The 27,627-nt window shown below is 43.0% G+C and overlaps 1 protein-coding gene across 6 annotated transcripts in view; it reads left to right on the top strand.

Moving 5' to 3' along the window:
- FARP1 (FERM, ARH/RhoGEF and pleckstrin domain protein 1) overlaps positions 1-27,627 on the top strand; it is a 209,247-nt gene that overhangs the window by 165,048 nt on the left and 16,572 nt on the right. For 4 of the 6 annotated variants that reach the window (XM_040538347.1, XM_040538331.1, XM_040538376.1 and 1 more), the window contains 4 exons: positions 11,244-11,434; positions 13,257-13,346; positions 15,546-15,679; positions 26,702-26,783. In XM_040538347.1, the coding sequence (XP_040394281.1) occupies positions 11,244-11,434; positions 13,257-13,346; positions 15,546-15,679; positions 26,702-26,783 (497 nt within the window). The remainder of the gene's footprint in view (positions 1-11,243; positions 11,435-13,256; positions 13,347-15,545; positions 15,680-26,701; positions 26,784-27,627) is intronic. The other 2 variants (XM_040538357.1, XM_040538339.1) reach the window with 1 other exon arrangement.

The raw sequence follows: 27,627 nt of genomic DNA, 5'->3' as shown, positions 1-27,627 counted from the left end.
TTTTAATAGAGTTGAATCTGAGTGAAGGATATTTAAAAAGATACCTACAGTAGTTTAGGCTTGTCTTGCTTTACTTTTTTGCAGTAAAATATATCTGTGTAAATGTAACTTTTAATCTGCTCATCTACTTTAGTATGGTCTTTTTTAAAGATTAGATACCTCGTTTTTGACCAGGAATTATTTTAAAGCATCTTTTTAGACAGTGATATTTCGGTGACAAGGAACACGGTCCTTTATTCCTGTAGTTAAAAGCATGACTCTAGAAACAGGGAGATTGATAATTATGGGAAAGCTTGCTAGTGTATTATTCTAACAGAAGGTGTTTTGGATTTAGGATAGCTGTAAAATAATTGCCTTGAACTTTGCAATATTTAAGAAGATATGTAGGTAGTTGAAACCTTCATTAACAGATAGCGTGAGCATGGGGGAGTATGTGCATGAGTCTCCTGTTGATTTTTTTGCTGCATGTACAGCAAAAGAACCAGCAGTTGTATTATACAGTAAAGTAATAGCAATCTGGACACATGCATTAATTGCTTTGTTAGCCAGTAAAATTAGAGCTCAAGCAATGGGTTTGCAACAAAAGGATTTGCAATCTTGTTTCTGGTACTTCACTGAAAAGTGAATAGATTTCATAATGTTTGGATTTAAGTGAATATCAAATTTTATAAGTGATGTTTACTTTTTTGCATCCTTTCAAATACTGTTTTCTGGCCTGCTTTTCTTCTCTCACATGCCTACAAAGGTAATGGATTTATAATTCTTGTAAAATTAAATCTGCTAGTAGCTAGAGATAGCTTAGTTGCTAATAAAGTATCTCAACAGCTTTTTACTTTTTCCTTTTGAATACTATCCTCAAAAATGAATCATGAGGATTTTTCTGCAACTATTTACTGTCATCTGGCATTTTTTCAATTTTAAATGTTTAAGGGTTTGTCATTTTGACACGTGGAATTTTTCCAGTTTGAAGGAATAAAGTTTGTAAATTCCATAGGAAATAATTTAATTTAGGATTAAACATTTTGCAACATTCTTATGTCACTGAAGTTCAGTTTAATATCATTAGACAAGCATTTAATTAAAACAGTCTGTGGGCCAAATTCTTCTCCCAGACATGTGGTTCATATCTTGGGTGTTTGCCAAGAATGGTAAGCAAGAGAAGAGTTTTAAATTGACATTTTCACATAGGATCAGGTTCCTCAGAATGCATCTGGAAGTTTGTTTCTGTGGGACAAAGGCAGAAGGACCTTAGAGTAAAGAACAGAAGCCTCTGGGGCAAGACTGCAGATGAGATGGGGGAACTCTTGTTCTAGTTCACAAAACATACATCAGAAGAGGAGCCTATCAGTTCAGGTTAATCCTTGCAGGCATTGATAATTATGCACACCCTGGTCAATGGCAGTGGTCTAAGCACACCTGTGTCTCAATTCTAAAAGAGGTATTTGGAGGCCAAGCAATAGATTTAATTCCCCTGTCAATTCCAGTAGATTTTGGAGTGCTACTATTGGTACTGTTGATTTACCATTCTAAATTTCGTATTCAGAAGAATTAACTTTTAAATCCCACACTCATAAGTGTCCAGATATCCTCAGGCAGTTGCTACAAATGAGGGAGCTGAATCAGCAAGACCTAGCAACTGCATCTACTATGAATGAGTAGTCCTGAGCTACCCATCCCCTGTCCTTCCAAAGGATGTGGAGAAAGCCTTTGGTTAGCCTGTCCAGGACTGCTGAACCAACTATGTCCATGTATTTGGGTGAATATGGAGTCTAGCTGCAAAAGCAGGGGGTTGTCCCAAAATAACATGCAGATGTAGCTAGCAATTTAGTCTATGGATACAAGGCACCCTGATTCTTTATTTGTTCTTCCAAGTAGTTGACCACATTCAGTCTTCTGCTACAATGAATGAGAAGAGTTGTGTCAGACGATTGTAGGTTATCTCCATCCCACCAGCAGCTCAAACATTCTGTGTCCTCTTGGGAACTTCTGGAGTTTCTTTTCATATCTGCCTTTCCTGGGAACTGGCTTACCTCAGTGACCTGGGATATAAAATTTAGAAAAATTTGGCTAGGTTTAGGGAAAATGTAATAACGGCAAATTGTTGTGGGAGCCAGGATCTACACGGGATTTTGTAGGTATAATTTTGAATAATTGCTACCTGAGTAGCCTAGACTGTACTGTTTTGGGTTTAAGTCTATATCCCCTAGTGAAAATATTCCTTATGCATGACAGAGAAAGAGTGTTCTCTGAGGATGATTTATGCCTGGTACTACCATTGTCTCAAATCACCCATACCTCATAGGCCTGCCTAACAAGTACCATCCCATTAACCATCGTAGTGCATGCTAAATGCAAATTATATCAAAGAAATACTGTAAGAGAATTTTCTATCTATGAAAAACGCTAACTGAACATTTTTAAGTTTGCTAATTTGCATGTACATTACATGAGTTATATGGAGCTGAGATCAGCTATAAAGTAGATGAATGGTCATAATGAAGGAGTTGCATGTTGCTAATTTGAAATATGAAATCAATCTACCAGGTTAACTCTAAAGGGCAGGCAAAATTAGACAGGATTTTCTCAAGCAGCCTCGGCAATGCTGAACATAATCATTAGAACCCAGTGAAGGGTGAAAAAATAATCTTTTGTGAATTAGTTCCCTAAATGGGGCTCATATCATTAGACCAGACTGCTTCAGGACCCGTTTTCTCCCCCTGAATATTTGCGTGACTGGTTTCTGTTTGCACAGATGTTTGTGGAGCAGCTTTTATTAGTTGAAGCAGCCGTATTCCTTCTGAAGCAGTTGCTTTCATGCCAGACGTTCCTGTCTGGCCTCCCTATCTGTACATGCAATTACTTGGTGGAGACTGGAGAAAGCCAAGTGGAAAATGGGGTAGATGGATCTAAAACCTCTTTATGGCTCCTTCTTTTCTTCACTTAGAAGCAGAGATGTTTCAAATTCTCTCTTCTTCTGTCGCATGATAAACACACCAACATGCAGAGCCTCCATAGTCAACTGGAAGTTTCTTCTGGGGAATTTCAGGGATGAGAAGACAAAGGGAAGGAGAAGAATAGGGAATATTTTACATGCACTAAAAATGTCTAGCCTCATTTATTTACAGTTCCCTTTGGAATACCATGTTTTCCAGTCTTTTCCTGAGTTTAAAGCCCCAGTAGTTTCTTAAGGTCCTGCTCAGAGAGTGGGAATTGTGTTAGATAGTTGAAGGGACGAAACAGACCTGATTTTGAATATTGAAAAAGAATGATTCAGATCTCATCAATATGATTTATATGCAATTAGCATGAAGCGTGGCTATTTCTGGAACAGTTCTTCAACACAAGTAAGGATGTCTGGTCTATAAATCGTGTCAAATACCATGTTTGTTTAACTAGTCTCATTTGTCATAATAGGCATTAGTCTGCTGTCAGAGGTGACTTTAGAATGAAATTTTAATTGCAGCAATTTAACCTCTAATGATGAGGAGCAAATTAACAATCCGAGTTTTTCCCAACTTCCACGCGAAGTAGTTGCAGTTGGGTGTTGCTTACCTTTGTGGACGAAGATGTAGACCAAAGACCTTGTAGACCTTGTTCAGGAGCATGGTTGTCAGCAGCTGGAAAGGGCAGTGAGTGTGAAGGAAGGAGGTTCTGTGTTCAGGCGTGCATAAAGTGAAGGAAGCCAAAGCCCTTTTTAGTTTTCCAATAACATACATCTCTCTGAATGATGTAGTTTCTTAAGGCACCTTCCGTACTTTTTAGCCCTTCTCTTTCCTCTCCGTTTAGGGGGTCACTCCTGTTCTCCATACCAGATAAGAAAGACCCTAAGCATATGAGAGAATTTTGGAATTTGGGAACAACTCTTAATATATATGCCTTTCCTTTGTTAGCTGCTATCAAAGACGAGTGGTAGGAGACCGCTCCTTTTGTCAGATACCCAACTGCTTGTTGGTATCTCCTACTTGATGATGACAATTTGGGGGTTTCTGACTGCAAGTGGCTGATGCACAGTGTTACCATCTGGAGGTCCCAAAGATGACACTGTTGTGTAAGTTTTCTCGAATGTGGGTGGCAGCTCACTTGCTTCAGTCAAGCTACACTAGGGAAAATTCTTGCCAGTGCTGTCAGGTTCTGGAAAGGAAGGAAATATAAATTCCAGGACATTAAAATGAACACAGTCTTTCTTATTCTATTTCAGTAATTTGTCAAGTTGCAGAATTATGCCTAGACAAGGGTGTGTATGGTATTTACTTATTTATAAGGGAAACAGCTCTTGTGCAACATGTGGATCCTGAACAAAACCATCTTCTGTGTTCTTCCCTACAGTCAGGTTGTGCAGTGCCATTGATATTTTAAAGTACGAAAATTTGCTTAAAAATCAAAGGCATAATTTGAATAAAAAGCCTAGTTTGGGTGGCATGTAGCAGTTCTTTAGAGTATTTTGTATTCTGTTCTACTTCTGTGGTCCACAAATGTAGAATAAGCAAGATGCTTGTTTTCTGTTTGTTATAAAATGCAGTGAGCACTTTCTTTTAAATGTTAGGAAATCTGGAAAGCCTGTGTGCCTGGCTGAGCTGAGTATTCACAGGCATGTTTTCCACAAGTATGAGTGTAAATAATGTTGTTGTTATTACAGTAAAGGAGGTAAAGACCTTAGGATCATAAATTTGCATGACACGATGGTAAATACTTAGTTTGCTATGGAATTATTAGAGTTTTAAGGTGTAATTTTATTGAAGATTTTTTTGTACAGTTTTGGCCCCTGAGAACCATGAAATTCCACAGAACCTACTGATAAAAATTAGCTCTAAAGCCAGTAATGATACAGCTGTCACTGATTGAACATGGGAGGTTGAAGGAGAATGAATGCTTTCTGATTCAAGAGCTTTCCAGCTTGTTAAAATTAGATTAGAAGCTTTCTTTAAGATGTTGCAAATCTTGTTTTGAGAAGAAAACAGTTGTCCTGTTGCCTTTGATGGTTTACAGCAAGATCAGAGGTAGGTCTCTGTTTAGCTCAGTGAACGTTAGTGCTCATGCCTTTTGCTTTTCTGTGAGGCACTTAAAATCTCTGAGTAGCTGAATTCCTTATTTTTCCCCTTTCCTGCTAAGAAACTCACCTGAACCCACTAACAAAAGTTCATAAGCTTGGCTGCGTTTCACCTATCCAGCCCTTTCTTGATTTCTGTGTGTGCACATGCATAGATTTTTTTGGCAAGTCTCAATAGTCCAAATTAATTTTTAAAAATTGAAAATGCTGGGGACTTCATTCTCATTTTTGTCATTTGTTTAATACCGTTCAAAGAGAAACATTTTTTGTTTCATTGTATGCACTGTTTTGTCAGCATGTACCTCTCTGGGAGAAAAAGCCTTTTCAATGTTCTGTCTTTATCCTCAAAGCATGGTGTATCTTCTGTTCCTTGCATTGTTTGGAGCACTGTCTCGATGTCCTTTTTACTGCAGAAATACCTATTTGTATTGGGAGTACCTAATTCCTCTTATTACAGTGATCCTGTCTCATAGAGCACTCCTCACCTCAGATCTGGAGAAAACAACCCCTCCACCCCCAGGCTGTGAGTTACGAGTTAAGGAACCACAGCACGTTGAGGAGAAGAAGAGCGGAGGGAGGGGGGAAGAAGGACTCTTTTCCAGGGCATTTCAGCTCCATTGAGCACGATTGCATTGCCCTTCATTTCCTAATGAAGGCTGCACCCAGCAGGGACCGAGTCTGCCTGCCGTAGCCTGTAAGCAGGATCACTGCAGTCTTGGGAAGATGTCCTGTGGAAATGGACAGTATCTGCGGCATAAGCTTACATGGGGGCTGCGTGTACCACAGTGTTTTCAGTTCTACTGTAGCAATCATGTTGATTCAAAGACAAACAAAAATAAACTAACCCTAACCCTGGGTACAGTAGGGAAGTTTTCTAGAGGTCGCTCTATTTCTGTCTGGAAAGATCAAGGCCAGAAAACAGTCTGATGCCCACTCACCCCGTGTTCTTCCCAGGCTGCAAATTTTACTCTTTGTCCTTAAGATTTGAGCATGCCCTGATGTAAGCTACCAGCAGTTACTGTCTGATTTCACACTCACCACTAATACTGCAGTATACCAATAAAGCATGGACCTTTACCAACTGGAGAGGTTGCTGGCTACTAAACCTACACCAAGCTTAATGAGAATATAAGCATGTCAAGCCATTTAACTGTGTATGCATGGAATTAATTTTTTATTTTTTTATTTACTTTTACCTGTATTGAAGGCTTTTACTCATTCTAACTGGTATTTTGCTGTAAAACTGTCACTGGTTTAATTGTTCTGTCCATTTGCTGGCAAATGCTTTGTCCTAAATCTGAAGAAATTGGTTCACTGAGAAGGTACACCATTCTCCCAAATCTCTCAATGCCACTTTTGCCATAGGTACGCATTTTGAAGGTGTGAATTCAGAGCAAACCTTTCTCCCTGTCATGTTCATCTTCATGCCAGGCAGGGTTCTTGCTTATTTGTGAAATCACATCTGCTCCTGAGATGTTTTTCCTTCCCGTTCTTCCCCATATTCTTTAGTACTGCATTCAGGGATGTTTGTACATGAATTTCTGATTGATGTATAACCACTTCTCAAGATATTTAATTCTAACAAACTGTATCCAGCACTCCAGCTTTTTCTCTGGGGAAGAGGATGGCAGCCTGATGAACTGGTCCCCCTCCAGTTTTTGTGGAAGTCAGTGGGGGGATATTCTTGCATTGAAGGAGAGCAGAGGAGAATCCCCATCCCCTGCTTATGTTAGCTCAGCAGTTTGTCTGTGCCTGGTTCACAGCCAGGAAGAGAACAGATGGACACCCTCCTTAAACTCTTCTCCAGTCTCTGAGGTACTCTAGTCAGCAGCAAAATACATAGGAAAACTCCTGCTACTTCATCTGGAGCTCTACTCCCCCATGCCGTTTTGGATTATGTGTCTTTCTCTGACCAAAACTTTTAGGTAGAAGTTAGAGGTATGCAACCACTGTGAGTATGGAAAATTAAGCTAGATTTACGGTGGCTAAAGCAGCAGCAGCTCAGGCTGATACTTTCTTATTGAAGAGCCTTCATATTTGTACGCTCAGTAATGCAAGGACGAGGGGCAACAGCTTGGGGTTTCATCTAGCAGACTGGAGTTTAAAGAACACTCATCTGACCTTAAAGCAGAGTAAATGGGATCTGGATGTCAAAATCCTGCAGTGCTTGGCAAAACATCCTTTGACTTAAGTATCTGTGGAGCAGTCCTAAGAGAGAATAAGCCAGGAGCCCTGCAACATCCCAGGTACTGAGAAAGGCACTTTGCTGGCTCTTAATGTATTTTAATTCCTAACAATGAACCTATAAACCTTGAGGAGAATATAACCCTTAACAGATGAGTTTGAATGAGGACTGTAGCAGCACATGAAGCTTTCCAGCAGAATTTCAGTCACTTTCAGTAATGGTTGATGTTTCCATAACTGGGTAATTTTCACTTCTTGGTACTCCACAGAGGAGGAACATAGCTTAACATTCCTGTACTCTTCCTTGCTGCTGAAACACAGCGTGTAGGGATGGGAATTGTCTCATTTGAAGTAGATGCAGAGCACTAAATGGCATGAGCTTGTTACTCAGAAGTTTCAGGAAAAAGGGAATAAGTGAGGAAGGAGTATCTTCGGGATATATTGGACCCCATTTTTATTCCTCACAAAGAGAAGAACCCTGCCTTTTTAGGTTAAAGCCTCTGACTAGGGATTTCAGGGATTTTTTTCATTATGCTGTCTATGCAGTCAACAAAGAAAGGGGCAGAACACAGTTCAGCACACCTATGATTTGAATTGACCTCTGGGAGGGACTGTCTTCATCAGGTGAAAAGAGGCAATATGGACTTCCCTCCCGCCCTGTACTGGGCATATTTTAAAGCAGCATAGCTCAGCCAGCCCAAGTGTCTGTAGGCACCAAACTCAGCACCAGTCCCTATGGCTTAACGTCTGAGTTTGGTGGGAGCCTAGAGCAAAACAGATACTGCTGGTGGGATGGATCGCAGCCAGCCAGCCAAGCGCAGAGCCCAACCTATCCCTCTCCTGCTGGGCACCTGCAGCTTGCCAGTGCTCCCATGCATTCCCACCACCAGACTGCAACAAGCAACTGTGATGTGTGTTTTGACAGAGGTATGTCTAGTAAGCTTTTGATTTTAACCACTGAATTCATTTTGCTTAGCGCATGAAACCTTTATGTTGTTGGGGGCTGATCTGAGACACTTCCAAAACTAGGACAGTAACCCATAGTTTCGTGCTCTGTGACCTTGTGAAATGCCATTGTTGTTCTGCAGATTTTTTTGTGCTCTAGCCATCTTTAGATAAACATCCTTTTGTACCCATCTTTTGGTTTGGGTGTATAGGGCTAGCTCCATTATATCTGTCAGATGACCCCTCAGTTCAAGTCTGAATCTGAATAAAAATTACTTGAAGTACAAGTAAAGACAATTCTATGTTAGCGGCTGCAAACCTTTTAGGCCTCCAATGCACTATGCAATCCCACTTGGTATCAGACAGCTGATGTGCTAATAACTTGCTGATGTGCTAATAATAAAGGATTCTTTGGCGTGAGATGTGAGGAATTTCAGTACCTTGTAAATAAGATTGGTCTTCCTTCTTCTGTTTATATTCTGCAGTATGTAGTTGATGAGTAGAGCCTATATGAACATACTCTTTTGTGGCAGGAGGTCAGAGGAAACACAGAGAAGACCATTTGGTTAACGTAGGTTATTTGGTCCTCACCTCCGTGAAAAAGAAAGTCACCTTGCATCATTGCCTTGACCCATCAGCATGACACGTCCTGATTGGTGACGGTGGAGTGAAAACCTTCAGTTTTCATTCCTTCATGATTTATTGACTTTCTTACAGCAGAGCAAGTTGGCTTCCCACTTTGATCTGAACAACACTCAATGTGGTGGTCTTTATGGCTGTTCTGGTTGTAATTAGGCCCCAGAATGTGCTAATGTATCAGCATTTTGAGGCCCTTTTGCAGCATAGCCACTTTCTTATACCCAACTTTAATTTTGAGTTGTTCAGCATGCTGGCAGATGGGGTCTAGCCTCTTGCTTGTAGGTGATGGTGTTTAGATTTGGTCACTGCTCATGTCCATGTTAATACCAAAAAATAGAATGTAGCATTTTCAACTTGCTGCAAAATAACTCTGCAAATGGCAGTGATGTATTGGTGTGCAAGTCTGTAATCAGTGGGTGCATACACAACCCTGTGAGCCACCAGGCACAGTTTTTCTGGGTATTTTTATAGTACTTTTCCCAAGTCATGTCTTCCAAGTGTGGATTAGGAAGTCTTTTTTAATTCATTGCCCATTTGATATTTTATAGTTTGAAAAACTAAAGTTGTACTGATAAAAATTCCAGTACATACAAAGTTAGATCTAGGATCATAAATAGGTAGGTAGATATGTTGATTTATCTATATCTATCTATCACAGATAGGTGCTATTTAACTTCTAGAATACAATGCCTGTGAACTTCTCACAGAGGTGCAAATCATTTATTTGCTGTCGTATGACAGGCATAGTGCCAGAATTTCTTTGTTTCCACGTTTGAGCTGGTATCACTTTTCTTATGTCTTTTGTAATGTAGAGTGTAGAACTTCTAACCTTACAACCTTGCTATTAATCTGTTTCACTATTTCTCACTGATGAATTCCATTTCTTTTGAAAACACTGTATACAGTTGTGTGCTAGTGTCAATAAAATTGACATTTGTGTAACAAGCTGTGGCATTCTCTCAGATTTCACTGAACACTGATTTAGTGCGAAACTGTTGGTAAATCCTTTCTTGATAGCTGTAATAATACAGAACTTTGATTTATAATAGGCTACATAACTGTCGTGATTACGTAAACTGATAACTGTATTGTTTTTTTATTTCTCTTTTCAAAGGAATGAAATATAAACATGAACTGGTTTGGAATTGGAAAACATTCATGTTCTAGCAATAAATCTAAGCTCTTCCAGAAAATAAATAGGTTTTACTACTGGCCTAATTATGTTTATTGGTGCCTATGTTTACTGGAGTGTCTCAGCTGTGTGTAGTAGCAGAAACACTTACCTATCATAATCTAGGGAGGATATAAACCCATGACAGTACAATGTATTTGGCCTTAAGTATACATGGTGATACATGTTTTACCTTTAATCCTACACAGCCTATTAGCTGTGGTAATCAAGACCTTGTCACATGTTTGGTTTTTTTGGTGGATATTAAGGTATGATGCCAAAACCATACAGACTGTAAATGTTCTTCCACATGAAAGATACATCTTCTAAAACAAATTTAGATTTTCAGAGGTTTGGAGGAGAGGACAACCGGGAAAACAGTGGGCATTTTTGGCAAACTCTCTTATTTGTGCAGTCAGCAGTCTGGCTGCCTTCCAAAAGACAAAATGCTAATTTCAGTAACATTTAATGTAGTGTATATGAATCCATGGAAGTGTAATTAATTGTCTAATTCTTTAATATTTTTCATCCAAAATTAAATGGGACTTTATATCTGTGCTAATCTAAAGTTGTCGTGCTTTGTGCATTAAAAATATTGCTTTTCTTGTGTAAATGTAATGCTAGCATTTCCATCCCAAACAATCAGAGGAGCTTGGAAAGACCTACAAGGTATAATATGCATACTTGTGTTCTGTGTAGCAATTGGGGAGCTAGTAGTTTCCTCCCTTCGTGTTAGATTTGCCTGGTGTTACTTAGCAGCAACACTGCTGTAGAAAGTCGTCGTTTCTTTTTCTCTAGACTTCCACTAGATAAATTTGTTCTAACTTGTGTCCTGTAGCTCCCTCTGAAGTACTGATTTGAGTCCCTGAAGTTCTACGTTGCTAGAAAGAATGGCACTCCTAGGGTGACTCCCTTGCTGTATTTATAATCTTTAATAGAGTGGATGACATTGGTGAAAAAAATGGTATTAATTTAACATTTAGCTGTAAATCTTCCAGTTTAGTCATGTATGCCCTGACCCCTTCCTTACAGAGACAGTAATTTCAGCCAGTTTCATCAGCTAAGAGAACACTCCAGTCCCTTGGTTAATGCAAGTGGATGCAGCTCCTCTGACTTCCAAGTCCGTTTGGACTAGTTTGAGGACCCTGATGGCTGCGTCTTGTAGTGTAATTTCACAGGCTGCAACTTAGGGTTGTAACTTTTTTGTACTTTAGAGAGAGAGCCTGTCCTAACTGATTTCTTTTACCTTTTTTTTAGCAGGTTCTCTGACTGGCAGCCCTCATCTTTCAGAGCTTTCCATCAATTCCCAAGGAGGACCGTCAGTGGTGAATATGTCATTATCTCCAAACTTGAGCCCTGATGCCAAGCAGTCATCTCCCTTGATCAGCCCTTTACTAAATGACCCATCGTGCATCAGGACTGAGGAAGAGGAAGAGGTCCGAAGAAAGGTAAGGCAGAGGCAGTTGGCCTTGGCTCTCTTCTCTGTGCTGTGTTGTGACTACCGCTATTTGTCAAAGCAACGAATATTTACACCCCTTGCAGCTTTCTCATCATAGATTCACACAAATAACTTGAGTTGGGTCACTTGGTGTCTGCTGTGGTCAGTCAGGGTGCATCCAGGAGCATTCCTGGGCTCCTGAGGTTGAACTCCTGGGTTGGAGTGGGTCTGGCCAGAACCACAGAGCTGCTGTAGCTGAGGGCTCAGTGGCCTGGATTCATCCTCCTGAACAGAGGTGTAGGAATTAGGGAATTAACTCCTCTTTAAGCGGTAGAGAGAAGGTAGGTGGCTCCATGCCCCTAAGGTGGGATGAATCTGGACCAGTCCTTTAAGCAGCAACCTTAATTCTGAGCTTGTTTTGACAGGGTTCCTTATAAACCTGACTTGTTTTTAAGGAGAAGCATTTAGTAGTTTGTTGTAACAAAACAGTCAACTTCAATGTGTTATTGGAGAGAGAATTTCCAGGTGGCAGAGAGAAAAGGTGCAGTGCTGAGCCTGTGTAGGAGTATACAACCCAGGCTCTACAGTCTGTCCCTGCTGGGAGCACCACTGCGAGCATTTGGAGTGGAAAATGCTGTCTTTGAACCACAGCCTGCAGTGCTCAGCTGGGAGTGTTTGGCTCAGCCCCATCATTGCAGCGAAGCCATAAGGGAGCATCACATCCAAAACTGTCTTCAGAGACAGAAGAGATTCTGTCTGAGCCAGGGTGCTCTGGGTGTCTGCTGGCTCGTCTCGCCTGTGCTGCAGGGCGAGAGGGGGATCTTGTGCTTCTGTTGCCTGCTTTTTCTCCTGAGCTGGGAGCATCTCAGGAGGAAGGAGGTAGGAACTCAGCTGGCTTTGGTGGAAAGTGGCAGCATGTATAAGGAAGATAAGTGAGAGAAATTTGAGAAGAAAAGCCAAGAAACTGTTAATAGACTCATAATTCTCTGTGTCAGTCCAAGTTACAGCAGCCAGTGACTGTTCTAGCTTATACCAGCTGCTGATGGTTCCCATGGGATTGTACACTGACTGAGAAATGCCCGCACAATCTCGCCTCACATCCCTTTCTGGTGCATCCACTACATGGTTGATCTTCAGGGAAGAAACATAGCAGCAAAAGATTTGTGGATGTTTTGCTCTTCCTTTTTACTTCCTAAGCAGCACGGAGCAAGACCAGTTGGGATCCTTTAGCTCTTCAAAACCACTTTTGCCTCTTGGATAACTCAGGAGGGTTTGGATTGCTTTCTTTTTTCTGGAATTTGAAATCTGTAGCAAACCCTAAAATCCTTCCTCTCTTCCACTGTTAGGTTGTCCGTCTGCATGGGGAAAATCTTCCAGATTTCATTTTTTGTAGAGTATTTTGCTGCAGATTCTTACCCTGCCAATGAAACCCGTAATAATAAGACACTAATTTTTGTAGGATTTGCCAAATTTGATTCAAATAGTTGCCTAGCCTGAAAATGATTTCTTTCTGAACTCCAGAATATATCCTGCTCCAGAGGTGTGGAATAAACTGAAAAGAACATCAGCACCCCAAAGCTATAGAAGTCCCCTTGGCAGAAAGAAATCTCTCAAGAACCCATTGAAAGTGTTTGTTCTCTTCTGTTGGCAAGGCAGAATTGTTTTCAGGGCTTCAGGGCTTATGAACATTCAAGCATGAGTCACAGTAACCACAAGCAAGGGTCACTAGTTTGTAACTCTCTTGGTGATTGTTGTCTGCAGTTCTTTTTTTTTCCTACAGAAAGCAGCTCCATAAAAGCAGACGAAAACCTTAATGTGTTTGCAATTTGCAGAGATTCCCAACCGAGAAAGCTTACTTCATTGCTAAAGAAGTAGCAACCACAGAACGAACATACCTGAAGGACCTTGAAGTCATCACATCGGTATGTTTACTTTAGCATTACTCATGAAACATGTGAAGCTCTAGTCAGCAGCACAATTTCATCTGCTCCATTTAACATCTTCACTGTTCCACGCTACTTTTATGTGCTGCACTGTAGGTATTCTCTGCTGGGCACAGGAGTACAGCTCTAGGGAGGAAATAACAGAAAAAAAGCAGAAACCAGAGATTTGTGCTGTGGTTAGGAACATGCACTGTGAAATCCTTTCAGGTTGAGGAACTTGGAACACAGTTCAGTTATTCTTTCTTGCTCTCATACTTTGTGGTTGCAATTACTAAAAATGCCTGTGGGTTTTCAATGATTTCTCTTAAAACTGAAGTAGCTCCCTAGGGAGGCATAGTAATGTTTTCTCTTGGCTTAAATGCCCTCCATGTAGCATGATGTATTGCAGAGCACCTATTGCACCTCTATGAATGATTCTGACTTTTCAGTAAGTAAAACTGTCTGTTAAATAACTCATTATTTTGTAGCATCTGATGAATGTGTAATTGTTAAAATCAGCGAAACAAATCATGTGCCTGCTTTGCACACACAACAGTTTTGTTTAACTTTTGAGAGCAATGTGTGCAAGATTTGGCCTTAAATAAAAATTATCTGTGAAAAGGATACAGTGGATCCAAAACCTCTCATGGTATTTCAGCAGTCCTGCCAGTTCCAGACCTCCCAGATATTTAATTGCCCAGCGTGTGAACGTCTGTGAGGTTTTGCATTAAGGGTGCATTGCCACCTCCTGCATCGAGTGTTGTGGTAAGGAGGATATGCTGCAGAGAAGAGTTGGTACCAGCAGGGAACCAGGGAGAGACACTTTCTCCCCAGCTTCCCTTCTGTTCCAGAAGCCCACTTGGCAGATGAAGTTGATCTGACACCAGTTTAGACATACCCAATGTAGGCTGGAGCAGCATGGTTGTTGGAGGCAGGAAGATAGCTGTGGCTTCACTGCCTACTGATCCTGGCTTACTGGAGATGCCAGGCTGATGAGGGAAGAGACCAGGCTGTGTGGGACAGATCATTGCTGCAGTCCTAACAACACATGTACTGTTTTCATCGTTCATTTCACCCAGTGGCTTCAGAAGCAGAATGTTTTAGCTCTTCGTAGCTCCCTGCCAGTTTTTGCCTTAGGTCTAACCCCCCACTTCCCACCCAGCCCTTTATGTTTGTAGCAGGCAAATTTGAAGAGAGGCATACAACTAAGCTGATAATCATACTCATCAGTTGTGCCCCTGAGATCTCTGGCCTAGGAGGCCACTGGGAATGAACAAGGAGCCAGTGTCCTTGAAAAAGATAGAGTTTCATGCATGAAGTATGAGCATTGGTATCTGCAGTTCTTCAACTTTCTTCTTAGTGCAGAAATAAAGTGGGGGGAGAGGTAGGCTTGGGATTATCCTAGGTCTGGGACAACACCAGCTGATGCAGGGTCAAGCCTGCTGTAACTTATATATGGTCCCAACAGCCTTCTAGGGCCTGCTGGAAGTCAACCATAGGTAGCTGGAACCCCCTGGGGCAACAAGGAGGGAATACTCTTCTCACGTTGAAGAGAATAGTCTGCCACCTTGGCAAGCCCCATAGTCCTCTGGTTGTACATCACTTGTATGTCTCCCAGTGCAAATAAAGAGAATATGGAGCAAAACTGATCAGGAGCCTGTTGCACTCTTAACAGTGTCTGGCGCTGACCCTCCTATTCCCTGTTCCTCGTGTCTTATCTTGGAAGTGCGATGTGCTGTCCTCCTTGTTCACTTGGCAAAACGCATGGTTTCTCTATCTGCGAGCAGCAATGTGGGCACAAGTGTTTGCTGTACCAACTCCTGTCAAAGGGGTTTCAGACAGGACTCAGCAAAAGAAAATGCAGAGCATATTTTGCGGTCTTGCTGGAACGTTTGCAAGAATTCTCTCGAGAAAATAACCCTTGCACCTACAATATTTGTAAATCCAGTTTGGGCTTGAAGAGAATTTTTGAGGTTTGATGATTGATGGCCAAGGGGAAGGGAGATTTTTTTCACCCACTCAGGGCCTGACCACTGATACGAGCACCGGTTCAGCATGCAGGAGTGTTGGGGTAGCCTGAGTGATATTGCTAGTGCCAGCTAAACGGCTCCATTCTGGGTTAGGTGCTTAAAGACAGCAAATGGTCATACCTGCTGCATTCCACCCGCTTGGTAATTTTGCTTCTGTTTTTGTTTGCAGTGGTTTCAGAGTGCCGTGAGTAAAGAGGATTGCATGCCCGAAACACTGAAAAATCTCATTTTCTCCAACTTCGAACCTTTGCACAAATTTCACACCGGTTTTCTCAAGGAAATTGAGCAGAGGCTTGCTCTGTGGTAAGATTGTTTTTTGTTACTTAGCAGTGTTTTTTCATGCAGTCTAACATTTTTGCACTCCCCTTTTCGCTAATTCTTTGTAATTTGATTGTTGTGATTCATTTGTGAAAGCCACAGATGTCATTTATTAACAGACTTCATACATTGAATCATGCTTTGTTCGTGTTTACTTGACAAACTCTATTGTTCAGATATCTCAGTCAGGTACAGACACATGTAAATGAGATCGTAACACCGGATGAAGCTTTCTTTTGCTAAATGTCAGTGTTTCTATATGGCCGCTCTTCTGAAAAAACACGCTGCAAGCAAGGCTTATGAGTAATAAAGAGGGGGAGGTGAAGGACGAAATCCTCTTTCTGTCAAATAAGGGTGCACAGCACCCTCTACAAATTGACAGAGTATTAGGAAAGGATATTGACCCTAAAATTTATTTATCTTTAGCTTAATAGTGGCAGTAAAACATGGCATTTTTGTGAAATAGCTGTGAATTGAGTAATTCTGCCCAGGCAAGACTCAGTGCATTTGACCAGTGATGTCTGAGCAGAGGCAGCGCAAAGAAGCCCTGTCCTTGCTCTGATTACACCTGTCCGGACTGGATTGTCATGCTCTGTGTCGGCATTTTATGGTGGGTTATCGGTCCTGGGAACCCAGCTTTTCCTTCTCAGTTACAAAAGTGACCATGGAAAAGTGGTGTGAAAGCAATGAATGGGTGCCCTTGCAGGCAGACCTGATGAGTGCTAGTCAGTTTAATACCTGTGTAACCAATGAATCAAAACAAAAGCAGAACATAATCTTAGAGTGGATGAGTTTAGCTCTTGTACTGTGATGATCTAGGTCACTGAATGAGAACACAGCACGCTGCAGACTTGTGCTTTCCAAACCCACCCTGCACAGTTCCAGAATTAGCGGGTATTTTCTGGGGGCAGGGGACTGCCTCTCAGAGCTGACATCCTTGGCCAGGACTTCGTGGTTGATGTTTGACGTAAGCTTACTTCCAAGGCATGTGGTGCACAGCAACCCTGGCTGCATCTCCTTTTCTTCATTGGGCTGCTACTGTTTTAATTGAGTCAGGATTCTTACTTGCTGGTGTTAATTGCTTTTCAGTAAGGAATATTTATGGTGGGTACTTCAAGAAGCCTCCTTTAAATGTTGTAAATAGTGATTGTTTCTCTGCCCATGGTGTAGGATTAACAGTAGTCGGGGTGAGGGTGAAGGGTGAAGTGGTGAGAAAAGGAAGATTTATAGTTCGTAAAGGACCAAGTTCTGCTCTCTATCAGACCAATCTGATCTAGCGAGTTTCATGGGTGCTGATTCCCAGGGCACATGTTGAAATAGATTCCCTCCACACCTTTCCGGTTGCTGGTGTTATTACAGGTGGATGCCAACTTCCTGCTCAGATGGGATGTTTTTCAGAATTGAATTATGCTGCAATAACAGCCTAACCCTAGGCATTAGAGAGTAGAGAGAGTAGAGAACAAATCTCAGCTTTTGGAAACAGCTGCTAGAAATGACTGTGCCTAACTTGAATTCAGCTCCCTGTAGAAGGGCTTGATGAAAAACACACTTTGTATAGAGAGTAATGTGGAAAAGAGATTGGTATGAAGTCAGACTGCCCAGGCTTCTTAACTTGCGTTGATACCCTTGATACATGGGTCTGGAAGCAACAGGCAAATGTTTGGAGCAGAAGTTGTCCCACTCATTTCACGCATTGCCAAAGTAGCATGCAGTTTCTGAAAGCTTCCAGTCAAATGTAACTTTGGCCAAAGATGCTCTGATCCATATGATTTTGGCACTCCAGTATCTCACTTTCAGGTGAGCTGTCACCCACACTGAGACGTAACCTATGAGCAAACAACAGAAAGAGGCAGGGAGTGAGTAACCCTGGTAGTAAGTGCATTTCTTGGATATAGTTTTTATCCAGTATGCTTCTTGGCAATATGTTCTCTATCTCACCTTCCTCTGAGCCCTGCATATCTGGATATGTACTGAAATAGAAACACGGGACTGTTGTCTGCCTTCCTATGCCATATGACACAAAGCATGAGGAAACTGCCAAACTCCTGGGTGCCTGGTGGTAACCACAGCCTCTGAGCTTGTGCACATGAGGCCAAGTGAGCCCACAGCAGCACGTGTAAGCGGACAGTGCATTTCACAGAACCCCTGTTACTCTGAGGCATGTTGCCTTTCAGTTTCCAATGCTTCTTTCCAAGATTCACACTGGAAGATGGCTTTACAAACTTGTGTGAAATGTTTTCAGCTAACTTTGCAGCTGTAGATGACACAAACAAGATGGAGTCATTCTTCAGTCACTTGAGAGATCTTGGTGGTCTCCAGTGTGCTGTGAGGAACTGAGATACAGAACTGCAAATGCCCCCCATCAGTGAGGAGGTGGAACAGTGTTAAGGGGGAGATGACGAATGATTGCTAATGCTGTGTGAATCCAGTTCATTTGCTTTTCTTCAGAAGAAGAGACCTTGAGAGGCAAATCTGGTGACTTTTAGAGAAAATCGAACCATGCAGAACATTTTTTTTTCCTTTTGAAATCCATAAAAGGTTCAAAGACTGCAAATAAAACCTTGTGTTTTTCCAATTTGTGCATTTAAGGGACAGAACTCTGCACCCCCCTTGGAGCCTCAGTTGCTGTGAGGTCCCCAAACACAGGCGCTGAAGTGAGGTATCTGAGGAACTCAGCTAGAGTCACTGGAAAAAGAAACTCGTAATGAACATTTAGGCTTTTTTTTTTTTCCCCTTTTCAGTTAGCTTCTTTTAGAGCTGAGTAAGCCTTTTGTCTTCCAACTTTTCCTTGTCCAGAGGCTATGGTTTCACAGACCAGGAAACCTCACTTTAAGACTCCTAATACCATATTAAAACTGCAGTTTTTCTACAATACAAAGCACTGATCTACTGTGAAGTTACTTTGCAATTCAAAAATATTCTGATGAGGTAACTTTGTCCCAGCTGGGCACCTCACTCTGACTTTGGCAGATCAGCTCTTGCATGTCCTTCCACAGTCAGTGTAGAGCTGCTGTGAATTCTCTATCAGCTGCTCTGATTCGTTTGATGGAAGTGCAGTCACGTTCCTGCTCCTGACCTGGGCTCAGTTGGCAGCCAGCAGCGTGGGTTTACCTAGAGTAAATGTTTGTTTTTAAAGTTCTGGAAGATTTGAATACGTGAAATTGGAAGGGAGGCGGATTAGCTGGCAGGTGTTACTTTGGAGGTGTTGGGTTTTTTGTATGGTGCCACAGATGCTGAGATAAGTTGCAAGCAATAAACTCTATCCTATAGAGATTAGTGTTTAATTAAACGGTGAGTGACAAAAATAAACTGTCCCTCAGTGTGTAGAAGAACAAGCTGGTGGCAATGTGGTAAGGAATTTCTTCAGCAGCATGGTCAAGGTCACTTAGCTCAGTGCCTGTGCTGTCATGATTGTACCGATCTTTGGCCCTAGGTATTTCTGAGGCAGTGGACTTCGACACATTTCACCACCACAGCGCAGAGCACTGCCCAGCCACTAGAGGTAGGGTATAGGTCCTTGTGAGCCTGGCTGCCACCGAGCTCCGTGGCACTGCTGCAGTCAGGGGCTGTCAGGATTCACGCCAACTCATACCTGAATTTTGCGCGTCAGCTCTTTTAGATTTCCAGGTAGCGGGGAATGAAGGTGAGACACAAGCGTGCTCTGCATTCATCAGAGGGTGGCAGCATGTCCTACAAAAAAAAAAAAAAAAAAGGACCTTTGGATGAATGCATTGTAGACTTCAGGCTACTGAAAGCCCCTAACTACTCAGGTGTGTTGTGGGAGCTCCTCTGAGAGGAAAAGCCTCCATCCACCGTGAGCAATCTGTTTTCCCCTGGTGAGTAGGATGCTGGTTTTTATCAGCTCTGTGATAAATAGCAGTTCAGCCTGCTTCCTCTGACTTAGATCGAACTGAAGCTGGTGCTCTGTAAAAGGGCTGTGAAGGGACCAAGGCAAGGGGAAGACCACTCATAACCATTGGTGATGACTCTGTGGTTTTAATTTATTTAAACACCTATAAACTTTTAGTACTTGGCTCAAAGAAGCTCAGATTGTGCACATTATTGAAAGCATTTCTGGCTTGCTTGAAGGCTTCTGAACTGTTTGAATCTGCCTTCGGAGGCAGATCGTTTGCTACCGAACATCTGAAGGGCTAGAAACCCTTTGACCCAGTTATAGATTCTAGCAGGTCTGATTTGTTTCTTTACACAACCCACCCATTTTTCATACTACATTTCCTAAGAGCAGCAGATCTCAGTGAGAAAGTTTTTTAACAAGATGTGAATTGATGCTGACACCAATAGCCAACTGCAGAAAATTGGAATTTACTGCATTTTTCACAGCCAGAGGTTCTGGCCATGAAACTGAGCCGATTCGCAGCGATTTTACTGTGTGGCATCACAAGATCAGCAACAGCATGCTGTGGCCAGTGTTTCCCACCTGCGTGGGAAGCCTGATCCCTGTGCTGTGCTGCTACCAGCTCAGTGAAGCATCCCAGGAATCCCATCAGTTGCCCCAGCTGTGCCAAGCCCTCTGTTGATGGCACTGACCATGTTCCTGGACTGAGTGACAATACCCACCCAAGGCCCTGTGCTTCAAGGACAGGAAGGATGGCCTTGGTGGATGGAGGCAGGCAGGCACGGGGCTCTGCCTGCTTGTGCAGCAGAGGAGGAAGAAGAGGGAAAAGGATCAGGCAGCCACTTGAGGTGGGAGAGAACGGTGCATGTGAGCCTGTCCTGTTAGCGTGAGCCTGTCCTGTTAGCACGAGCCGGGAGGAGAGCATCAGGCACTCTGGTACTGGGTACCGGGACTCCTCGGCCAGGTTGCCCCTCAGCAAGGTTCTGGGTGCAAGGCCAGGAGTTCCCAACCCTTTTTGGTACACCATATGGGAGCAATATCCCAGCATCTTAAAGCTGGCTCCTGTTTTTCAGGGTCCTGAGAGAATTTTTGGTAAGGAGGAAGAGGTTTGGGCAGTGCAGACAGAGCGTGGCATGCTCCATTAGCATCTGCCCAGCTGAATCCAAGAAGTCAGTCACTTTGCTCCTTCATTTATGTAAGCTGTCTAATAGCCTTGTCATGTGGGCGATCACAAGCTATGTTTTCCAGCCAAAAGATTGAGCTCATCTTTCCACGCCCATTTAAGTGTTTGTATTTCGGGTTTCCACACTGGTTTCTGACAGAAATTTCTGACAATTCTGATAGGAGGAGGCAAATGGAGAGCCATAAATTTTCCCCCCTCAGTCGATCACTAAGGCACTGCAGAGAGCAATGCCAGGGTAAGCCAGTATAGCCATTTCTACCCCAGGAAGCCCTATTAAGAAGTGTGAATTGGTGTTTTGGGCCTTATCCATGTGCTGGAAAGAAAAAGCATTACGTACTTTCAAGAAATGTAGGCAGACTCATCTTCTCACCAGGAAGCCAATGATTTGACTCCCTGTTCGAAGGCACTTCTGAGGAAAGCTGCTGCTGCTCAGTTCTGCCAGATGTGGCTGTGAAATGTGTGCCTGGCAATTTGCAAGAAAGCTCTTAGATCTTAGCATATGAAAGGAGGAGGCTTTCTGAGTCCTGATTGAGGATTCATGGGAGCCAGTTTGAAAACCTGTAATAAAAAGCACTCAGAGAGGTGTTAGGCAGATGAGCTAAATGCTGATTTATTAACCATTTTTTGTTTGGGAAATAGTACTTGTGGTCAGGAAGAACAGCCTGACAAACGGTTTGTGTAAACAAAGCTGCAATCCTTATCTGCCTTCTCAAATGCAGCTTTTCTATCTGCCTTCTCAAATGCAGTTCCTTCTCGAGTGCTAACGATTCAGCTGGTTCCTCATGTCTGGTGGTGGCTTGTCTGGGAATGCACAGGTTTGGAAATGTCTTACAAGGTGTGCGAGGAGGTATGTATTTGGGGTACAAATCTCATGGTCACACCATGTGAAGTCCTGAGACAAAGTCCTGGTGACACTAAGTAGGCCTTGGTGCATTTAACTCCATTTTAAGGAGACAATTTGTGTTACTGAAGTCATTTTTGGGTACATCTGAAGATTAGAGATCTGTTACACCCAAATGTGTTTGAAGTGATGGGAAAGGAATAACCAGTCCCTGATTAGTCACACCCAGAGCCCTGTTAGGGTCATTTCAGTGGACCTCCCAACTGGGATGCGCCCAGGATCACCTCTGTGGAGGGGCCACTGCAGGGTGAGAAATCGCATAATCATGGTGTCACAGAATGGTTTGGATTGGAAGGGACCTTAAAGATCACCCAGTTCCAACCCCGTGCCATGGGCAGGGACACCTCCCACCAGACCAGGTTGCCCAAAGCCCCATCCAGCCTGGCCTTGAATACTTCCAGGGATGGGGCATCCACAGCTTCTCTGTTCTCTTCTCAGCCACAATGTCATGGTGTTCTCAGTACAGGTGTCCATGCCAAGGTGTTTCTTGCTCTGATCTCTTCCTGCTTAAAAGCATTGCAAAGCATACTTGATGTGGATTGGGTTTCTCCCACAACAGGGATAGCTTCCCTAAGGCTTGGTGGGGCTCTGGGTAGCTCTGGTAGCTTCAGCAGTACGTCCTCTGCTCTGAACAGTGTCCCTGCAACACTTACTGCCTGGAAGGACAACTGCAGCATTATCTCTAATGGGCAGGGTGCTGAGAGGCACTGCATAATAAGCACTGTGAGAGAGGAAGAGGGTGTTTTGCTTTTACTGACTCGTGTATTTCACCTGCAAAATGTTTGTCTTACGGAAAAGGTAGTTTCAGTGGGGAATGTTTAAGGTATTGCTTAATACTAGAACTGTGGTTAGTAGTGCTCTTAAAATGTCCAAAGGATCTAAGTGCTTAAAGATGAGCTGTAGTACCCAGGAGGGAGATGCTGTTCCTAAGCCTGTAACAGAAGGTCACACACTCAAATATCATTTGCTGCAACTGCTTTTTTTTTTTTCTTTTATTTTCTCCAATTGAAAGGCTGCAATTTTATGTTTTTGTGTTGACCTGGAAAGAAATCTGCATTGAGATACCTTTCCCTCCTTTGCCTTGCCACCACCCCCATCAGATTTTTGTGCCTTCTACTGGCATTTGTGGAGGGCTGAGGATAGTATGGGCTGACCCGAGATATCCTTTCATTCATTTTTCAGTGATGTGCACTGAGTAGCTTGCATAATTGGAAAATCCAACATAGCTGCTTGCATAGGTTCTGGTGGCCTTTTTTAGTATTATATAAGGTACTTTCTGAGTTTCTTACCAGGTAAAAAGTCGGTCACCTCCTCTTTGCTTGCAATTGTACACTTGTGTTATGGTAAAAAGGAAGGGACTGTTTGTAGACAAGTGGGAAATGAGCTTATTATAGAACAGTATCTCCACTATTCAGCCTAATTTTCAGTAGCATTAGACCTCCCCACACTAAATGGAGCAAGAGCACATAATGTGTGGGGAAAACAGCTTCTGCATTTTCTGTAGGATCAGCCCTTGATGAAAATTTGTGGGAATCTATTCCCTGAGCTGTCGCTTGTCACTGGCAGATAGGCATCGTGTCCAAACAGTGACCCATGAAGACAAGGAGTAAGAACGATTCAGCCATCGATGCACAACAAATAAGCAGCTTCTTCCCCCTCAGCAAGCTGAGTGTTGTTATTCAAAACATACCCCGCAGGGAGAGCTCTCTTCTCTGCTTCCGTGCTTTGGGCTTCCGAAGTAGTAAGACACCATCTGATGGGTTGGGTGTTTGTTTTTTTCAATCGTCTGTGTGTTTGGATGCTCTTTGGGCAGGGGAGGTTCTTTTCTTCTTATTTATTTGGGATTTGCACGTAGAGGAGCTGGGGAAAAGAGTGATGTAGTGTAGGGATTGCTGCGGAGTCGAGGCAGAGAGCTGGGGTGGAGTGGAGGACGGGTTTTAGGAGGTAGATGTGAATCCATCCTGTTCCTGCCCTCCTGGCCCCACGCCTAGCTTTAGCTTTCCGCCCTTCTGCTCTGCATCACAGCCCATGTATGTATGCGTCATCCCCAGTGGGAAAAGCATCTCTGTTGCAAGGGGCAGCATTTGTGTGGAAATAAAGAATCAAGCAGGGAGAATGGTTGGAACGAGGGGTGGTGCCTGGCCATCACATTTCTGGATTTTCTTAGGGTTTTACCTCTTCCAGCAGTACTCATCTGCCTATAGCACAGGTTACCTCTGCTGGCCTGGCTGCTATGATTCAGCCAGGTGCTGGAGAGAGGCTGTTGATTTTGGGGATCCCTCTTCTCTCCCTCTTTGTCTCTCTGGCAAGATGCTGAGCAAGATGTAAAAACCCACAAACTGTTAAAAAAAAAAAAAAAAAAAAAAAAAGGCCTTGGGCAGAAGCTAATGAAGGGGAATGTTCCTGATGCCGTGCGTGTGGCTGACGTGATGAGATGCTGTGCAAGCAGCCAGTGCTGGCTGAGCTGAAGAGGGGCCAGGGGGTCAACTTTTAGGAAATAAGGACCCGACTGTTCAACGAGCAACCGCACTAAATATTAGCTGAAGTTCACAAAGTCAGTGGAAGCACTCACTGTGACTTCAGTAGGCTCGGGGTCAGCCGTCGAGTAGCTAGCTGGTGGATACAAGCTTGGCAAGGAGTATTTCAGCCAACTGATGTGTAGCCTTGAGATCAGAAAAGCAATTTTCTATTTAAAAATAACAGCCTGCGATGATGCCTTTAATATTTATCTTGGCACTACAACAGAAAGGTACCAAACTGCTGAACTCCATTAGATTAAATCAAACGGAAAGACATAAAAAAGGGCCGAGGCAATGCCAGAGAGTCAGAGAATAACGCATAAAGCAAGAATTCTCCTAGAGATAATTACCGAACACCACGTCGTTCCTGGCAGCAGCACAGATTCATCTGGCTTTGACGTTTCTGGGATTGTGTGCAAATGCTCAACGTGAACCGTTCGGGATGGGATGCTGCCTGCTGGCTGCACGGGCGGAGGGCTGCTTCCACTCGCTTCCCACCAGCGCAGTGCTACTGCCTTGGACTTCAAATGGTTGTGGTTTTCGGTCGGGGGGCACTTTGATATGTGCCACTTTGAGCAGTGCGTTAGAGGCTGGAAAGTTTTATTTACAGCCTCTCGGAGGAAAGCCCGGTGGGGAGAGCTGCTGGATGGAGAGGACATGGGGGAAGGGGAAGGGAGGGAGCAGTACGGGGGGGCTGACAGAAGCTTCGTGGAGAGAGAAACTGGGCTTTTGTCCTCAGGTAATTCAGAAACTGTAGCCTTGTAATGTCCATACATACATACCTCTGTTGTTCCTGGCAGTATAGACCCTTTCTTAGGTTTATCTTTCATAGTTTTGACTATGGCAGCGTTTATTTAATGTAGTGCTTTCGCAAAATTGGCAATGCTAATTGCAGGTACCATTGACACAGCCTGACTTCCTACCCCAGTGTACCCTTTGGTTTCAGAAAAAAATAAAAAGTCTTACGGAGCGCTGTATTTTTCTTACTTAAATAGCCGTGTGAGTGCCTGAGAGACTTAACACAATAGAAAATAATTAAAGGCAGCCTATGACACTGGATATTGTTCAAATGAACAAGGAACAATCCCTTGTTTATCAGCTGAGACCCTTTGTGGAAAGAAAGTGGAGGATGTTTCTATGTAGCATTCATGATCCGTGCCCTCTGCATTTCCCAGTTAGAAAAGTATGCAGAGAGGTTATCCAGCATGAACATAACCATGTCTATCTTCACAAAACAAAATACGTCTGAATATGTCTATTCATGCAATAATGTAGAGATTTAATACATATATACATGTATTTTCCATGGGTCTTACCAGTGGAAAGTATATCCTAACAACAGCTGCAAATCGCATTCTGTGATTTGGTGAGTGTGGGACTTCTCTGGCTAAATTGCTGCTACTGAGGAAGGCAGGGATTTACCATCTGGTTGTCCATTTATTCCTTCACTGCACACAGAATTTTCTTGAAAGAGTAAACTACTGCAAATGAGTGAAAAAACAATATATCCATTAGCAGTAACACAAAACAGAGGTTCTGTTATTCTTGGGCTCATGGAGAAGTTGCTTATATTTCTGCCTTCTTCCAAGGTAAGTGCATTTCTTTGTCCAAATTGCAATTGCTCTGTCTATAGATCTGTCTCCTAATAAGCAGATGTGGGAATTGCACTGGATTTAAAACAAAGTTGAGGACAGCTTGAAAAAAAGCCACCCTGCAGGAACCTTGGATGCAGTATTAGCAGTTGGAAAGGGGAGGGGAGCAGTGCTTCTCCTCTCACCCCCCTACTGACTTTCTTTTGAAAATCGAACTTAATTGGAACAGATCTGTACCAGTTAGGTTCTCATATTCATGATTTTTTTCCTCTGGTGTTCTCTAAATGATGTGTTTGGACTCATCCAGCATGTGACATCCTGCCTGTCTCGCACATGGGCTTAGAAGCAGAAACATCTTTTTCATCAGAAGTTGGGCTTCTCCCAAAGGGAGCACCCACCCAAGTGCAGCTGGCTGGGTGGGAAGGGAGCAGTTTGCAGTCTTCATACCAAAAGTGACATACTGAAAGTCAGTTCTCTGCCAGTATGTAACACTGATGAGTCAAACCCAGATGCTGGGCAGATTATTTTTTCCCCACTGTCCCTTGCACAAGCAGAAAGCTTTTCAGAGCAGGAGCCTCCTGTTTTGGGTTGCAGTTCTTGTTTCCTAACAGCATCGTCCTTCTGCTCTAAGCCCATGTATCGCAACGGCGTTTTGATGTCTTTTTCTCAAGGCATTTCCAGCCTCCTCTAGTGTGTTTAAAAACCCTGGCAATTTTCTTTAAAGGTCTAATCTTTCTGTTAAGTGCCTGCCCTCGCTATTGTCAGGAGTGCAAGCCAGGCTGGGTGAAGAGCCAGCCGTCCCTGGGAGTCACGCGTCCGTCAGGAAGATGCCTCGCACGCTCCTGAGCCAAGGAGCACGAGGGTTAGGGTTTTGAAAGAAATGAGCTATTGAGTTCCTTTCTGTGTAAGTGATTATTTTGCCTGACTGAAGTGTGCGATCTTTCTGTTGCTGACAGGGAAGGCCGCTCTAATGCTCACATTAAAGGAGATTACCAAAGAATCGGGGATGTTATGCTAAAGAACATCCAGAGCATGAAGGTATGAATGATCCTATAACCATTACGCTTTGACGTGGATTAGAATTAGGCTGCATTTTGTTTTCATGTGATGTTGCCTATTGTGCTGGTTTTCGCCAATTTTAATCAAAGCTTATGCTATACGAGTTTCCTTTGATGAGATATCAAGTGCTGGGTGAACACCGAGGTTGCAGAATTGCAAGACGACATTAAATTGCACAGCCCCTTTCCTCAACCCCCTCTCCAAATTTAGAAGCAATAAACACAAAAGTTCAGGAACATTTCACTTCCAGTTCTTTATTCTCTCAAATAAAGAGACAAAACATCAGAATTTTTATTTCCGAAGAGATCGTTCAAAAGCCAACTGTGCCTACTTGTGCATGCAAATAAAAATGTTAAAATATTGCAGGAGCAGTGACTGGAACCTGGATCTTGATTTGATTTGGGAAACTTCTACTTGTGCGCTACGGTGCCAAGTTAGATGGAAGATTTTTAAATGAGTAATTGCTTTAAAGCTGAAAGCAAAAATATGTGTATGAGCAGTAAATCGAAACGTAATGTTCTGCGGGCTGTGCTTCCGCTCTTGGTCTGCCTGGAGCAGCATTTGTGAAGCCAGGCACTGCCAATAGCTGGAACAAACTGCGTGGAAGGCAGGCACAGGAGCCCTATGGACTCTTACAGTACGGACAGATAACACACAGCTCACCTTATTAATGTGTCTGTGCATCCAGTCTGCCCTTCAGTGTCTGGCAAGGGACAGCACTACACGTTCGGCATGTGGACCTCCAAGTGCTTTCCAAACTACGGGATAAATCCTTCCCTGGTGACCTGCCACTTGTGCATTCAGCAGCCTTGAGTCCTTGGCT

Source organism: Cygnus olor, chromosome 1 (assembly GCF_009769625.2).
Source record: "Cygnus olor isolate bCygOlo1 chromosome 1, bCygOlo1.pri.v2, whole genome shotgun sequence".
In the NCBI taxonomy this organism is placed as follows: Eukaryota; Metazoa; Chordata; class Aves; order Anseriformes; family Anatidae; genus Cygnus; species Cygnus olor.
The sequence above is the reverse complement of the archived record's forward strand: the minus strand, read 5'-3'. Positions and strand labels throughout refer to the sequence as shown.